Source organism: Stegastes partitus, unplaced genomic scaffold (genome assembly GCF_000690725.1).
Source record: "Stegastes partitus isolate 25-593 unplaced genomic scaffold, Stegastes_partitus-1.0.2 Scaffold1628, whole genome shotgun sequence".
NCBI lineage: Eukaryota > Metazoa > Chordata > Actinopteri > Pomacentridae > Stegastes > Stegastes partitus.
In genome coordinates this window covers 44,252-62,182 of record NW_007579359.1, presented here as the reverse complement: position 1 = coordinate 62,182, position 17,931 = coordinate 44,252, and the positions used below count along the sequence as shown (strand labels likewise).

Genomic DNA, 17,931 nt, shown 5'->3' with positions numbered 1-17,931 from the left:
TATTATGCACCTTCTTTCCCACGATTACTAACACTTTGTGGCACCTGGAAACATCTTGCACATGTTGATTCCAGTAAATTTCAACTTTTGTAAATTAAATAATCCCTCTTTATTTTTTATTTTTTATCATTTATACCTCTGTCGTGCTGCTCAGAAGCTTTTTTTTTGCCATAAAAAATAACTTAAAGTGAGCAAAAATGTGACAGAAGCAAAACAGCACCAAGAAACTGCTTTGAGAGTTAATTAAGCAAATAGCACCGCTGTCCTACAGAGGAGGAGCAGAGTTTACAAAGGACAGCTTAATTAAGGAGTCATTGATAGTGTTCAGTCATCAATAGTGGAGCTGATTGCTAATCGACACCAGCCTGGAACACAGACGGGCCAGCTTTTAGGTCTGTTGTGTTGTTCATGCAGATTTTATAAAGTGTTTCTCTCAGTTATTGAATATTTTGTGACAGGCCAAAACACAAGTTCCCATAAAGAAAAACTACATCCTCTATTGTGGAATCACTGGAACACATTTGTCATCAATAAACAATCTTCGAGCTGGTTCTTTCATTGATTTATTATAAGTCGAGTGGAAAAGGGAAAAAGAATCTGCTGAGTCCAAAATATACATACAGCAGCTTGAATCAGTTGCTGATGTCAGAAGCGGTGTTAATCAAATGATTGTTTACGACTGACTACGGCTGGTGATTCCTCTGAGCCAGTTTAAACAGGGCTATAGTGTGTTTAACCTACGGCTGCAGTAGGTATAGCTGTCGGATAAGTCTAGTGAAAAGCACAATATCTCTGCCTAAAAGTGATGCACAAAGGAGTTTGAGATGAAAATAATTAAGCACAAGCATCTCAAAAATGTACTTTTCAAAAAGTACAGTACCTCAGTGAATGTCTTCAGCGACTGGGTGTGCAGAGGACCAAATATGTATCACTCCGCTGCCTAAAATAGTCCCCAACAAATGCAAAAATTATGTCGATTTGAGTAACATTTGGTTCAAACAGTAGTGCCCATATGTTTCCTCAAATTACGAGCCAATTTCCTGTTGGTTAAATAATTGTTCAAGCTAAACTATAAAACTATGAATGGATGAATAAACTGCTTTACATTAATAATGAACCACCAAGGTATAAGTGAGAGGATGGAAACTGAACTTACAAACTAGGATCGTATCAGTGTACACCGACAGTGCCACAATAATGAGACGCAAACCCTGACGACTAGAAATGATGTTTCCCATACGAGCTGGAGTTCAAAGGTTCAGAGATTTCACCCGATTTAAATTTGGCCGCCGTCCCAGTGGAAGTGGCCTCTTCGCTCAGCTCCCAGTGCTCCTGCAGCGCTCCCATTATGTACACATGTCAAGCACCACTTCTGGTAAACGCTGAATCTCCTGAACTGTGTCAAAACAATGGCTCTTCAATTTGAGTTACTTTTCTGGGAAGAGAAATAAGTTGCAGGGAGCCAAATCTGGCAAGTAGGGCAGGTGAGGAGCAGCGATTATGTTGTTGTGGCCAGAAGTGCTGTGCGTGATCACCGAGTGACTGGAGCATCCACATGGCATCAGGTTGTTTGAACGTTCTCCCTCAGATATCACGTCTTTGTTGAAGTCACTCAGATCCTCACGTTGTCCATTTTTCATTCCTTCTTCAGTGCCATTATCATAAGACAATCAGTGTTTTCACTTGAACTCTCAGTAGTTTTAATGTTTTGGCTGAGTGAGTGTCCACTGATAATCAAAACAACATAAATGATTAAAATCAAACTAACTGTATGTTAAATGTGCATATGTTACACCGGTGAAGGTGTGTTACATCACAGTAGTAATTCCCTCAAATATTAGACATTGTTTCTTCTGTATACGCAGATGATTCAGTGATTTAACCTCATAAACAATAGAAGTCACACTGTGCATCCAAACTGTAGTCAAACCGTAGACTGTATAAAAGATGGACGTAGCTACCGTGACGTCACCCGTTGGTTTCTGCACTGAGTAAATGAAGCCAGGGTTTTGCTACTTCCTGGTTGACATCTTGGATTTTTGGAGTCAGTGACGCAAAAATCGTCGGAGGGGGGCGGAGCCATAGGAGCAGCGATTGGTCAGACAGATTGAGAGGCGGGCCCTCTCTGCCCGCCCACATTTACCGCCTTCTGCTCGCTTCGTCTGCATCGTCGCTGCCGACTGTCAATCAGCCACGCCCCTTGCCCCGCAAAATGTTGACGATTTTTTAAAAATTCAGTATTGATTTATTTTCAGATTGGCCACCTGATCTCTGGACTTGACCATGAAAACTAATAAGAAAAAAATCCTGAGTTGTAGGAATGCGGTATTTCATGATCTGTGATCACTTCTTTTCCAATTCAAGTCTATGGGAGCCAGGGCTTTTTGGAGCCAGCAGCTCGTGGACGTAGGTTTTTGACACTTCCGGGTTGGCTTCATTTTTCAGGGCCAGTTGCTACGTCCATCTTTTATACAGTCTATGAGTCAAACTCGCAAAATAACACTAAAAAACAAAGAAATGTGTGCAGATCCAAAAGTTTCTGAAGATGCCAGATATGCTCGGCTGGATGATGGTGACATTTATTAAAAAATTATTCACACAATATTCAATATTCAGAATGTCTACATTTGGATGTTGGGTTTAACTCCAACACAGAGAAAGTTAAATGCAAAAAAAATCGAAATCAATTCTGAAAGGAAAAGGGGTTTGTGTTGGAGCCGTTCTCATATTTATTGAAGACCTGGAATAAGCTGATGCTGCCACACAGGGAGGACTGACGTGATTTTAGAATCGCTGCTTAAAGGAAGCGCGAATGTAAAGAAGTTAATCAGTATGAGACGCACACCAGCACGCTCCGACAGACGCTGTACAACCTTCATTAAGACTCTTGTGTTACTGTGTTTGATTTCCCCACAGATCAACTTCATTTTCCTCTTCAACATTGTGAGAATCCTGATGACCAAACTGCGAGCCTCCACGACGTCAGAGACCATCCAGTACAGGTGAGTGGCTGTAACCTGCAGGAAACAAGCTCTGGAGAGTCAACCGTCTCAACTTTAAGTAGTTTGTCCGAAAGGTTTTTGTCACATTTTTTGCTCACTTTGGGCTCATTTTCACTACAATATAAAATCCGGCAGCTCAATGGAAACAACCATGACTAGGAGGAGAGTGAACGCAAAGACTTTTTTTTTTTTTTTTGTGCAGTATAACTCAGTTACACACCATAAATCATATAAAAAGAAAACTTGAAAGTTAAATTTCAACATGTATACCCTTTATTTTAGTGGACCCATGTACTACCAACTCTGAATAAACAGAAGAGGCCTCCACATAGTATAGATATTGTACTACTTACATTTTTACAATCAATCACATCTCTCCACGTTAACTTTAGAGAGATGTTTCATCGTGCTGAATGTATCTTCCAAAAAATCTACTGAAAACTTCCCCCTCTGTAAACCATTTGTGAGCCATGCTGCATTTATTTTATCGCTCGTTTTATTTTGTTCTCAGTCTCCTTAATTTGTTTCTGTACCTACAGTCGTTCTCAAATGTATTCATATCCTTCCATTAAAGAAAAGGCAAAATTCACAATAGTCACTCAAATAACTAGAAACTGACAAAAGTAATAATAAATAAAAATTTTCTAAAATTATAATTTAGTGAAATAAGATGTTGCTTTTGAATTGTGGATGAAAAGAAATATTAAAAATAAAGTCTGATTGAGAGTTACAGAAAACACTTGATTGCAGTGATCGGCTCAAAGGGTTGTTCAACTAAATATTAGTTCATGGGTCCCATCATGCTGTTTGCTTGTTTTTTTTGGGGGGGGGGGGTTGGTTCTGTTTTAATATTTCTGTTGAACCACAATTCAAAAGCAATGTCATGATTTTCATAAAATTTTAATTTATTATTACTTTTGTCAATTTCAACTTATTTCAGTGACAGCTGTTTTTTTCCTTCTCTAATTTGAGGGTATGAATACATTTGAGGCAACTGTAGCTTCTATCTGCTCTGTGTAAACACAGGCTGCAGTTCAGCCGAATAATCACAGAACGTTTGTCATGTGACTGCTGGTCACAGCTGAGTCAGTCATGTCTTCTCAGTTGCACTCAGGAGCATAGAATATTTTATTTTATTTTTTTAAAGGATCAGGTGCCAATATATATATATATATGTATACACAAGGTGTGTCAGAAAAGGACTGGTGTCACAGTGGATATATTTCAAATCCAAACTACAAACTGCGAGTTTTCCCCTTCAGACCATCAACCAGCACGTCTACAAAGAGATCCTGCAGCGTTTGCTTCGTTCAGTGCGTGAGAAGAGGCGAGAGTTGTGGCAAGGAGAAGTCGTAGCTGCTTCACCATGACAACACTCACAATGTCCTGAGCATCCCACAGTTCCTGACTGAGAAGAACATCACCGTGGTGGAGCAACCTCCCTGCTCACCCCACCTGGCTCCGTGGGATTGTTTCCTCTTCCTCAAGCTCAAGGGGTTCATCTAGGAGACCTGTTTTGAAGACGTGGACGACATCAAGATGGCTGTGACGACGGAGCCGTGGAGGATCCTGGAAGAATCCTTCCAGGAGTGCATGGCGGCGTGAAGGCAGAGAAGGCTGGGAAGTGACTCCAAGAGGATTACTTCAAAGGGGACAACTCGTAGTTTGTAGTTTGAGTTTGAAATATGTCTGTTGTGACACCAGTCCTGAAACTGTTCTGACACACCTCGTATACATATTTGGTTATTTTGGTAAAGAACCTGCACATGACAGAGTTCCAGCACTGCCACACAGCTGAACATCCAGCATTACTTTCTGTCTATTGTGCAGTATAAAAAAAAGTTAGAATGTCATGAGGTATAAAATAAAAACTTGAAATTAACATGTACAATGTTTTACCAAGTGCCCACGAGTGTTATTCATACCAGGAACAAACATTTTACAGCCTCTTCACATCAATCCTAGAACGACGCTTCCCCAGGCTGAAGGTGTCGTCCAACAACGTGCTCCTCTGTATGCTGGTTTTGAGCCATGCTGCATTTATTTTATTGATCAAATTTGTTCTGTTTTGCTCTCAGTCTCTCTGGTTTGTTTCCATGCTTGTCTCTTTTCTCCCCCATTTAACACAGCCTGCAGTTCAGTCAATACGTCTTGAGTGAAAAAATAGAATTTTCAATACGTTGGTCACGACTGTGTCACCGAGAACTTCACATTTACACTAAGGAGCGTTTGGATTTTGTGTTTTTCACTGACTCTGGTGAGAGCAAATGGTACATTTATGCAAATTTTCAAACGAGACGTGAAGAAAAAAGTGATTTTTTTGTTGAAATGTCATGATTTGGATCATTTTTCTGGCAGGACGGTGTTTTGACTGTTTCTGGCTCAGATGAATGGTGTCATTTTGCTGATTTTTAACAAACATAACCCCTGTTTCAACTCCGCCTGTGGGTTTTGAGGCTCGGAGGGTTAAATTATTCACGTTTTATGCTTGACCGGTCGAGGGAACCCAAACTGGCCTTCGACCTCCGGGGCTGCAGCCTGCCGAGCCCTCACACGCTCCAGCTTTCCCTCTGATCTGCAGGAAAGCGGTGAAGGCAACGCTGGTGCTGCTTCCTCTGCTGGGAATCACCTACATGCTGTTTTTCGTCAACCCAGGCGAGGACGAGATCTCTCAAATCGTCTTCATATACTTCAACTCCTTCCTGGAGTCCTTCCAGGTGAGAAAGGCAGCGTTGTGTTATCTCAGCGTGGGCGGATGGTGTTTTTTTTACATATAATTGTAATGAATGGACGGCGCTGCTCTGTGGAGATGATTGAATGAATGAGTGCGATAAGCTGCTGTGCGTGCGATTAAATCAGGGTCAGTCCATTGATGTGTTTTTTTTTTTCCTCCCCTCTTCTCTCACACAGGGCTTCTTCGTGTCAGTGTTTTACTGCTTCCTAAACAGCGAGGTAAGCACATTCGCCTCATTGATTCAGCGTTTTGCCTCAGACCCTCGCCTACGTTGGGCCTCTTCGGGGCTCCTCCGCTCTCCCTTTTTGGTGGCTGTTTTGTCGTTGCGGGGAATTGAGTGATGAAGCTCGCAGCTCTTATATTTAGGGCACAATTAAGACTTGTCATGTACCGACATAAGTGACATCACTCTCTACGCTTTATGACAATGTCAGGCCGGATTTGGTTTCAGGGAGAAATCAGGGGTGAAACCCTCTCAAAATAGCACCGAAGTATTAATATGCATGCGCGGAGGGATGCTACTGTATGTTTAATGTGTGCTGGTATTAATATTAATACTAGCAGCTGTAGATTTATTAGGTTTCATTTGTGTGAGGTGGAGGTGGTTTTTACTTGTTGTTTTTTTGTCATTATTGTGCCACGATAAATAATAATAAATGAAAGAGAATTTAAATTAAAAGGACACACATAGGTCCGTCCCAAACCATCACAGTTTTAGAACAACCGTCTGATTTCCCTTCAACTTCTACAGCATAAAATATGGATATTTATAAAGTAAACACATAAGTTTATGTATGCAGCACCTTATCCTACACAGAGGTCATTCAAAGGGCTTCACATGCAGATTTTAAGAAAATTACGGTGGCCGACGGGGGACAAATGTCGTGCATATACACAGACGAGCTGCATATACATGAATGTGTTGCATAAATATAATAAAAGAATAGAAAATAAATATATATAGTTGTTTATAAATCTTTATTTAATGCTGTAAAAAAAAATAATCTCAGGCAAATGGAAGATTGTTGAGCAGAAATCGTTGGAAAAAATGTAAGAATTTGAGATTGAATGATGCATTTGAATATTTTTTTTTTTTTTTTTGGTCAATGTATATTTATTGAACTTTTTGTTTTACAGAGAACAAGTCTTCAGAACATACTATAGACATAATATAAAAATAATATTTTAAAAAAAAGGAGAGAAGAGAAAAAACAAACAAAAAAAAAACAGACAGAGAAATAAATAAAATAAAATGAAAATAATTTTTAAAAAAAACAAAAAACACCCATGGAAAAAAAAGGACAAAAAGCCCATTGTGGTTATGCAGAAAAACAAATGTTAAATATCTTATACAGAGTCAGAACGCATTGTTAGCTGTTCTACATGGGAGATAAATGGACGCCAAGTCAAATGAAACTTGGTCACAGAACCGTTCAACGTATATCACATTTTTTTCAATTTTTAATAGAAAAACATCACAGATCCATCTGCATTTGAGCATTTGTGAACGTTTTCAGTCTATTTCTGCAGGTTGAGGGACAAATGTCTGCTCAGCTGATTTACAAACTGATGCACATGAGAATTATTGCCAAGCTGAGGTTGAGCCATAAACACAGGCCACACGTCTCCTTTCATAACTATCAGAGTCAACTGATGCTTGTGTCCGATGCCGTTGTAGTAAACGAGTGGAAATTCCTGAACACTTGCTGTGAACTCGTAGGTTGTCATGAAAGCAGTGACTTCAAAGATCGATGCCCTTATTGCCAGATAGACCATAAACCTGAGCCGGATCATAATCTGATGCGTCACAGATCCGCCTCCACTCCGCGTCAACATCACACAATAATCGTTACCTTACAGGTTATCCCTCGACCGGCGCGTGGATGTAACATCAGCTCCTCTCTGGTCACCGGCCGCTTGATGAATGAACATCTCATCAGGAACCGTGTTGCGGCTCCGGCGAGAGGCTTAACCAGCATGTGAAGCTTACAGAGGATATTGATTTAGTGTTTAGTTACAGGCCGAGGGTTAGCGGGGAAGAAATGAAAGAGATGAACAAAGGATCCCCGCGGTCACATTCGGCCAGAATAGGAAAACATTTAGCAGGAAAGAAAAAACATGTGTAGGGGATTAAATGATGTTTCTCGGAGGCCGGGCCGACATGAGCCAAACACAATGCCGGTTAGCGCTGATGAGCTGAGCCGTGAAATATGGCGGTGTGATAAAATGAGACTTTTGTAGGTGGATCAGATTTTTTGGGGGGGGGGTTTAAAGCGTCCTGTGATTACTGAGGTGGACGCGTGAGGTGATTGATTGTGTAGCGGTGGGAGGAGGGAGGGAAGGTGGAGCAGCCTGCTTTAATCACCATTAAAATGATTCACGACGCGTTGTTAGCGCACGTTTTATCGACCAAATGTATGAAATATATGAGGTGGGAGGTGTAAATTCACAAAGAGGCTGATTCATGTGGCAGCCAATTTGTGCCAAGAAAAATATGAAAAGTTTTAAAAAACAACAACAACAACAACAAACACACGTTATGTGATTGTTTATGGGGTATTTCTGAATCAATATTATGAGTTGAATTTTTAAAAATCATTTATAGGACAACAAGTTTAATTAAAGCTGCAAGCAGCGTTGGTCGGGTCCTCGGTCTGCGTTAGACCCTCATGCCCGTCTGACCTCCATTTTGACAATTTATTTCCCTTCAGTAGACTTTGACCTACAAATAGGCAATTTTCATTGACTCTCTGCTCAGCCTCAGACTGTCACTGAGTCACATGACCAGCTGCACTGAGCTGTGATGATGTCATCGTTCAGCATGTCCCTTGGTGGGAGAGTGACATTTTTACTCGCTGTCTCTCTCCCATGCAGCCACAATTTTCACCAAATGTGTGTAAAAACAGCATATTTTTGTAGGAAATCTTGTTGGGAAGCCCTCAGTGTCATTTTTAAAGCTGTAGGACCTTNGTAGGTGTGAATGTGAGTGTGCTTGGTTGTCTGTCTCTAAGTGTAGCCCTGTGATAGACTGGTGACCTGTCCAGGGTGTCCCTAAGTCAGCTGGGATAGACTCCCCCCAGCGACCCTAGTGAGGATTAAGCGGTGTATAGATAATGGATGGATGGTTGGATGGTTGGATGGATGGATGGATGTTTGTAAATCAGGCCTTTTTTGGTGAAGCTGCTGCAAAGAAACCATGACTGAGGGAGACCAAGAAGAGAAAGCAAACTCCTCGAACCAAGAAGCTCCAGAAGTTTGACCAGCAGCGATCTGGATGCGGAGACGGTCAATGGATGGTGTCTGTGGTTCCCAGCGTGGCCTCCTGCAGCATCCTGCTACTGTCAAAGCACAGATAGCAACGAGTCTTCTACGACAGTCGAGTTCAAGAAAGAAGGAAGATCAATACTTCAGAACGTCCCTTCGCTTCCTTCCTTTTTGCTTTTTTTTAAGCCTCTCTGAGCTGATGGCGGGTCAGTCGATACAAACTCATTACGTGCAGCCGAGTGTCGCTCCGACTCTGGCGGCTTCATTCTGAGCTCGAGACTCTCAAAGGAGAGGCCGAGTTTTGCGCCACACCTGGAAGGAGCCGATGAGAATGAAATCAGCCAAATGTGATGGTCCCAAACCTCAACGGGAAACAAAAAAAAAAAAGGCGTGGATCGCCCCGACGATGCCGAGCGGTTTGTCCCGGGAGGCCGCTGTCATGACAACGGGAGCATTTATATGCAGGAGTGGTCAGTTCATAACATGGTTACTAAAGGAACCGGTGGATCTCTGGTCAGCTCATATGGCAGAGAATGAGCTGCTGGTGAACTCTCAGGACTTCAGCTTTGCCCGCTAATAAACCACAGTTTGTGCCTCGCTAAGCGTAGACGGCTGCATCATTTCTTTCCATGTTGTTTCTTCCATCTTCTAACTCTTGAAGCTGCTTTTTTAATTCCACATTTTATGTCTGTGTTCAGAGTTACGTGAGGTTTGACGCATAATGTTTCTTAACTGACTGCAGAGGAGAAGAGCAAAGTAGTTCACACACAGCCGAGAAGATTGCAGGCCTGAAAATATCAGTAATGGGAGTAAAAAAGAGAAAAAACAACAACTCCCTTTTCAACAGAATTATACATAAAAACATAATTTTAAGGACTAATGGGCTGCAGACAATCAAGTGTTCTTGTTCAGCAGTGTGAGAAAAGCAATGACCTAAATGCAAAGCCACTGACTTACGTTTGATTTCTCAGCGCCTATAAGTAACGCGTCTGTCAGATTTAATGCTTGTCTGACAGTTTGATGACTTTCAAGTCTTTTATTGACAAATGCATTTTGTTTTTGACAATTATTCAGTCATTTCAAACAGGGTTTTGTTCTTTTGGACAACATTTAAGCGATATATTAAGATTACATGTGCTTTTTGGACATTTGTTGAGTCATTTTGGACAAATTTTAGGTGGTATTTTGGGATTTAGGTCATTTTTGGACATTTGTTGAGTTATTTTGGACAAATTTAAGTGATATTTTAAGATTTTATGTCCTTTTTGGACCTTTGTTGAGTCATTTTAGACAGATTTAAGTGATATTTTAAGATTCTGTGTCATTTTTGGACATTTGTTGAGTCCCTTTGGACAAATTCCAAATCATTTTTGGACTAATATTAAGTACTATTTTAGGATTTTATGTCATTTTTAGACATTTGAAAAGTCATTTTTGACTCATTTAAATGATATTTGAAAGATTTTCTGTTATCTTTATACCATTGTTGAGTTATTTTAGATGAATTTTAAGTGATATTTTAAGCATTTATGTCATTTTTGGACATTTGTTGAGTCCTTTTAGACCAATTTTAAGTGACATTTTAAGATTTTGTGTCATTTTTTTGACATTTGTTGAGTCCTTTCAGACAAATTCTGAATCATTTTTGGACAAATTTTAAGTAATATTTTAGGATTTTATGTCATTTTTAGACATTTGAAAAGCCATTTTTGACGATTTTAAGTGATATTTTAAAGATCGTCTGTTATTTTTAGACAACTGTTGAGTTATTTTAGATGAATTTTAAGTGACATTTTAAGTATTTTTGTCCTTTTTGGACCTTTGTTGAGTCCTTTTGGCCAAATTCTGAATACTTTTGCACAAATTTTAGGTGACATTTTAAAATGTTATGTCATGTTAAACTTTTTTTGTAATTTTGGATGGATTTTAAGTGATATTTTAGGACTTTAGGTCACTTTTGGTTATTTGTTGAGCTATTTTGGACATGTTTATTTAACTTGGGAAGTTTTTAAGTCGTTCTGGACAGTCTTAAGTCAATTTGGACAAATCTTTTAGTCATTTTGAACAAACTACGAGTCATTTTTGACAATTGTATATTTTCTTTTGGACAACTTCTGAGTCATTTTGGACAAACTACTTACAGCCCCACATCAGTCATGGTGTTAGCTGCTCTTTATCCTCATAATCTGCCTTCCATCATATAAAAAACACAGTGTGGACACGTCAACACGGTGATAAACCTTGATTTTCATTGTCGGAGGTGTTCAAATGTCATATATAGAATATATAGTATAAGAGTAGAAAATTAAAAACAACAATTATACATGAAAGCATCCTTTTAAGGAATAACGGGCTGCAGATAACAAAGTGTTGCTGCTCAGCGGTGTGAGAAAAACGATGACCTAATGGCAAAGCTGCTTAAAGAGGGATTTAAAGGAAATGCAGCAAGACTTTAAGAGAACAATAAATACACAGATGCATTAAAGAAATGCTTTATAATGCACTGTGCTCTAGTTCAATGCAGACATAAGTGTTTTTTTATGTATTTGTCAGCAACTATTATTCCTGGCGTGGGCAGGAGGTGGAAGCTGCTGTAAATATGCACCTAAGTATGGTAAACTGCTGTCTGAAGGAAATAGGAAGAAATATAACTGCGGTGAAGTAAACTTTGATAAAAGAGCATTTGAGTTCTAGCTGAAGTTCTGCTTTGGTGATTTAAATTATTTTTTGTAGATTCCATCCACCTGAAATGACACTTTGTTCCCTTTAAGCTGGTTTTAATTTCAGCCAAATCATGTTTGCTGCTCCTTCAGCGTCTGATCTCCACCTTCTCAGCCAATTTAAATCAAAGTGTTGCTGCACATGTTGGAAATAAATCACAGCTTGTCAAAGGAACAACCTCATTCTGATTTTTTTTAACTACATGCAACAAAGAGCTTCTTCCTCTGTCAACAAAGTGCACAAAGCTCATCACCAAGTTTGTGAAAGCCTCCTCCAGGTATCCCGTGTCTGCCCGCTGCATTAGGAGCGGCCTGAGAAATGGAAATCGATGCGGCGCTGCCTGATAAAATATGCAGGACGACACTTTTATTGTTCAATAAGCAGGAGGCACAGGTTAATTCAGCGCAAAGCCATTCACTGGTTTCATTATTCTGACGTCCTGTTGCATTAATTTTACGCCTCCGTGTCCTCAAACTGTAACAAATGCAAATGAAATAGCAGTAATTCATCAACTCTGGTCAGAAATCTGTATTGTTTGGAGGGTAGAGAGTGAAACCTGAAGTAAAAAAGACAGATTTGGGTGAATTTGGGAAAATTTGGAGTCATTTTGGATCATTTTTAGCTAATTTTAGACTAATTTCATTAATTTTTTTGCGATTTAGGAACGTTTTAAGTANGAAATTCTTTCTTTAAAAGTCCAAATTTTAACTTTTCACAAGTATTTTTTACTTTTTACATTCCAATTATCATTTTGTCTAATTCTGTCCCAAATGGGCTTCCATAGAATCACATGTAGAACACTAAACCCATTAACTTATCGACTAGAACAGTTTAATGCAGTCTAGAGTAATTTCATTCATTCATTCATTCATTCATTCATTCATTTATGTATTTATTACCTTTAACACATTTTCTTCTGCTTTTCTCTGAGTTTTAAATCTCTACAACCAGCTGTCTTGTTGCTTCGTGACATTGTTTTTATATTAATAATTCTTTTTATTATATTTAGCACATCTTGTTAACATGAACATTATCTCACCTTAAGCTCCTTTTACTCCGTCCTCACTGAGCAGTGCTTCTATTTTTGGCACTTTTGACCTGCAGCATCCGTGTGCATATTAAATGTTTTATCACGACAAGAACAATCTGAATAGAACCAGAAGTTGTTGTTTTTTTAAATGAGTAAAAAACACTCAGTTACAGATGTAAATTCCACACAAATAAAAAATATATATGAAATATAAATGATTACTTATAAAAAGAGACTAATTGAAGATAAAATATTTATGATAAAGGGAGGAAAAAAAAGAACCCACACTGTGGTGATAAATGAATAAACAGTTTTCCAGACATCCAGGCAGCGACGTGTTACAAGGTTCTACTTATTATTATTACATTAGGAGCCTTTCTAGGGAGCATGAAACGTCGTGTTATTTATTTTTACCGTCAAACAAAGACGTATCCAAAACAATACGGGCCAGTATCTCAGTCAACAGTGTCGGTGTAAATGAATTAAGTCACCAGGAGCTCAGCGGAGACATCAATCAGCTGACAGTTGTTGTTTTTTTTTACCTTCCTCTTGTTGCTGACAGGTGCGCTCAGCTGTGAGGAAGCGCTTCCACCGGTGGCAGGAGCAGCACTCGATCCGAGCCAGGATGACCCAGGCCATGTCCATCCCCACTTCACCTTCACGGGTCAGCTTTCACAGCATCAAGCAGTCCACGTCGCTCTGAGAGGAGCTTTTGTCCCGCGTAGTAAAAACAAAAAAAACAAAATAAAACCTCCAGCTGTCATTGTCATCGTTTTCTGCCACATCACTGGAGTACACTAAAACACTTTTTCTGAGCCGGGGCAAAGGCTTGGAGAGCCAGAGAGAGGCTGCATCAGTCTCCGGAGCCTCAGGAGGGACATTACGCAGACTTTCAGGAGGAAATGGACGAGGACGGTGGGGGGAAAGGACACTGCAGACTTTGTGAAATGTGAGGTTAGTGGATCAAACGATGACCAAGCTGATCTGTGGAAGTTCGGATGTGAATGTACAGCACTCTGTTTGACGCCATGGAAGGTTGTTGTATTCCTGCTGGCACACTTTTATCTTTTTTTTTTGTTGTTGTCGTCGTTGCTATCATCATCATCATCATCATCATCACCATCATCATCATCATCAGTGAGGAGTTGGAGCTGGCGCCGCTGGACCGCACTGAACTGGATTCACCTCCCAGCGGACGCCGGACTCGACTCGCTCCGGGCGCAGTGACTAAGTTATTTTATTTCTGGCTTTTTTTTTTGTTTTGTTTTGTTTTTTTTATGATTATTATTATTTTGGCGTCACAAGCAGTCGTCTGGTCATCTGGTGTTCTGTTCATTCGGTGTCGTGCTCTCGTCCTCTGTTCTCAGCTTGGTGCAAGTCGTGCTGCTTTCATCCAACTTTCCAGGAAGGTTAAACACATTCCATGATTTCTACCTGGAGAGTTTTGTTCCAGAATAACGCCTCGGACGCGTTTGCAGCTGATGCGAGCGTCAGCCGGTTAGGACTCAGGTTTCTGGGAGTTAGATGGGAACACTGATATTCATATCTCATCGTTCTCGTGGAGTTTAGGCAGTTATCGTAGCTTACTGGCTGATCTAGAGGGAGTTTTTTTAGAAAATACTTCCACAAGATTGTTGTACAAATGAGCCAACATGTGTTAATGGGAGATCTTTAAGGCCGCTCTGGTTCACTTCAGAAGGGGTTGTCCAAAAACTCAACTGCTAACAAACTAACCACCAAGCTAATATTTTAAAGGTCAAATCAGCTCAAACCCGTCACGCCGTCGACGCCGGACCTCCGCGACCTCTGCAGACGCTCGATCGGATTAGCATCTGTGGCGTTCGGAGGCCGGAGAGGTCGACGCCTCGAGCTCTTGGTCGTGCTCCTCGAGCCATTCCTGAGCAGCTTTCCGCAGTGTGGCGTTGCCGCATTGTCCTTCTGGGGGAGGCAGCTGTTTGTCGAGGTCAGAGTTATTTATAGAGCACATTTTAAACAACAGGGGTTGAACCGACGTGCTGTCCGATTATAAATAGCAGCTCATAAGACATTAACACAATGGCTAAAATACAAGTCTGAATAAAAACACGGTGAAAGTTGAAGTCAGGGTGCCAAGCTGCACTCGGCTGTTACTTATATCTGGTAGTTACACCTTTATGTCACAACAACCTGAATGTTTTTGGGTAAAATGACACTTCTGAGGACAAAACATTGAATTCTGGACACTTGTGATGCAGGTTTTGTCGATATTTTCTTAAGCTTAACAGACCAAACACCAAATCAATGAATCAAGAAAGCAATCAGTTAAATAGTTGCATCCCCAGTCAAAGTCTCATATCTGCTTTCCTCTCAGCTGCTAACTCCAGGGTAAATACTGTCTGTCCCTTTAGCTTCTAAATTTTTATCTTTTTAGAGCTTTTTGAGCAGCGAGACTGAACCAAAAGCTGGAAAACCAAAACAACGAGCTTCTAAAGAGGTACTGTAGCAGCATCTCTGACCACTTTCACAGCCGTTCGACTCTTTGTTTGAGCTTTAAAGAGCCCATGTTGTGTGTTTTTTTCTTTCCTTTTGTGCATGTAAAAGGTTCGCAAACCTGCAAAACTCTGCTCCTGACCAGCCTGAAACACCTCGTTTGAAGTCCAGGCTTTTCTTCTGTTACTTGTTGATGTCATTGTGTCACACATTTGTCCGAGTCGCAGCTAGTTTGGGTCCCGCCTCGTCCGACATGTTTCCTGCACAATTCGGATGTCATCAGCACATATCACAGCCATGTAAATGGGCTAACAGTCATCTCCTACACCTTCCAGTAGTCTCAGCGGGCACATTAACATTCATTCTGATTATTTTTAAAACGAAAGCAACTCTGACAATGTTGGCAGCCTCTTGCATGTAAAACCTTTAGCATAGATTCTACATGTGCTGGACAAAACGTGGAACATGGGGTAGCAACAGGGGCTATTTTAAGCCTTTGTTTTAAAAAAAAAAAAAAGGCTAAAAAAGTAGTTTTAAACCATAGACTGTATAAAAGATGGACGTAGCAACCGGCCCTGAAAAATGAAGCCAACCCAGAAGTGTCAAAAACCTGCAATATCACTACGTCCACNAACTCATTTTGGACAGTTATAGTCATTTTGAACAAAGTTTTCTTCATTTTTGGACAAATTTTAAGTGTTTTCTCATCATTTGTTATTTTGGACAATTCGTCAGTCCTGGTCCAAGATGTGTACTTTTTGGGGGATATAAAGTAAAACTCGGCTCTTGTTGGACGCTCAGAGGACTCTTAATTATCAAACAGCTCTGTTGATGAATGATGAATACACTAAAAATAAGTGACTTTTATTGTTTTGTTTGCTTTTTGTTTGAATTGGTAACACAACACTGAATTAAGTTTATCCAAATTTAGTTAACAAGTGATTCTGATGCCACTTTTTTTTAGTTAAAGGCACATAAATCATTTGAATTGTCTGAATTGTACAGTTTGCATTGATGCAATTTCATTTAAAGGTTAACCAAATGGAAGTTTAAAGTTTTTCCAACGTAAGTATTTAGTATTTATTTACCCAAATGGAAAAAGGAAAATACGATTTTGTCATTGCTGCTGTTTGGTGGTTGATTTGCTGCAGTAAACATTATTTTTGCACTTTTGCTGAAACTGGACCAGCAGTTTAATGGAACAAGTCTTGTGTGTAGATAAATAAACGTCCATCGCCAAAGCAGCAGGATAAATGAGATTCATTTCTTTATCTGTAGCTCAGACACACTTTTTACAGTATATGTGTACAAAAAAAATGTCACATGAACTTTGGAGAAACTGCGATCTGATTCAGTCTGGTCCATTTTTGTTAAACTTAGACTCAGTTTTAACCACATTTGTTTGTATATGTTATAATTTGTTGGGATGTTTTCTTATTCTTGTTGATTTATTGTTATTTTGTACTTGACATGCTGTTATTAAGCAGCTGTCAATCAATACAACATTAAAAAGAAACCGATGAGTTCCTGCAGGATGAACTGAGGCTCAGTGAGCTGCTTTGTGATGTCTCAGCTCCATCTAGTGTTCTTCTCCTGCAACTACACGTGTCCTCTTTAAATGGGACTTTCTCTGCAATAAAGTGGAATTAACACAACAGAAGATCCTCCAAGATTTAAAGGGAGATAAAGAGGATTAACTGAAGGTGACACCACTTTTTACTCTGCGTTTTGGAAGTGTGCGGGTGAAGTTGGGTTCAACGACGAGCTAAAGCGAAGGCGGAGGAGTTAAAGAGAGGACGAAGAGGAGCTGAGGAAAAAGAAACCGCTGGCTTCATCTGCAGCTGTGAATGGAACTGACAAGAAGCTGTTTTTGTTAATGAGGATCCATAATACAGCTTCTGATTCAGGCCTCATCTTCATCGTGTAACTTAGTCGACTCCAACAGTCATTTATTAAACTGATTATTATCTCGCAGGTCAGAGTAATGACATGTATGAAAATAGACAATTTTGTCTTTAAAAAAAATCATTTTGTCCACTTTTCAATGTTTTTTTTTCAGGATTCTTTTTCTCTTAGTGGACACAGGTGTAAGAACATCCATTATTTACTTCAATCTGACAGCAAATACGTTCAGCTTCTAATTATAAATTAAGAGTTTTTCCAGTTCAGTTCAGTTCAGTTGAATTCAGTGTGTATGATTGTGTTGCTTTCTGTCTTCTTTGTGTCGTTTTATGTCTCTTTTCTTTTGTATTACACTTGTTTTTGTCTAATTTCTGTCATTTTGTGTCTCATTTGTGTTGATTTGTCGAACTTTGGATCATTTTGTGTCATGGTTGCTTATTTTTGTCTTGATTGTGCTGTTTTGTCTCATTTTTTTGTCATTTAGCATCTCATTTCTAAGTTTTGATTTTTGATCATTTTGTGTCATGGTTTCATCATTTTGTCTTGATTGTGTTTTTTTTTAAATTATTTTTTGTCATTTGCATCTTGTTTGTGTTGTTTTGTCTTTTCTTTTTTCTTTTCTTTTTAAAATTGTGTCACATTTGCATCATTTTTGACTTAATTATGCTAAATTGTTTTGTCATTTTGTCTCATTTTGTGGGTCACGTGTGTTGCTGCATCTTAATCGTGTTGATTTATTTTTTTCATCTTTTCTCATTTTGCATCTCATTTGTGTTATTTTGCATCATTATTGTCTCGATTGTGCTGTT

At 39.5% G+C, this 17,931-nt stretch overlaps 1 protein-coding gene across 1 annotated transcript in view; it reads left to right on the top strand.

The window, feature by feature from the left end:
• The window catches only part of LOC103371687 (corticotropin-releasing factor receptor 1), a 104,733-nt gene extending 91,279 nt beyond the window's left edge, over nt 1-13,454 (top strand). Inside the window, exons 10-13 of the mRNA XM_008301096.1 lie at nt 2,917-3,002; nt 5,584-5,719; nt 5,913-6,044; nt 13,314-13,454. Coding sequence (XP_008299318.1) covers nt 2,917-3,002; nt 5,584-5,719; nt 5,913-6,044; nt 13,314-13,454 — 495 coding nt within the window. The remainder of the gene's footprint in view (nt 1-2,916; nt 3,003-5,583; nt 5,720-5,912; nt 6,045-13,313) is intronic.
• Nucleotides 13,455-17,931: the final 4,477 nt, after the last annotated feature.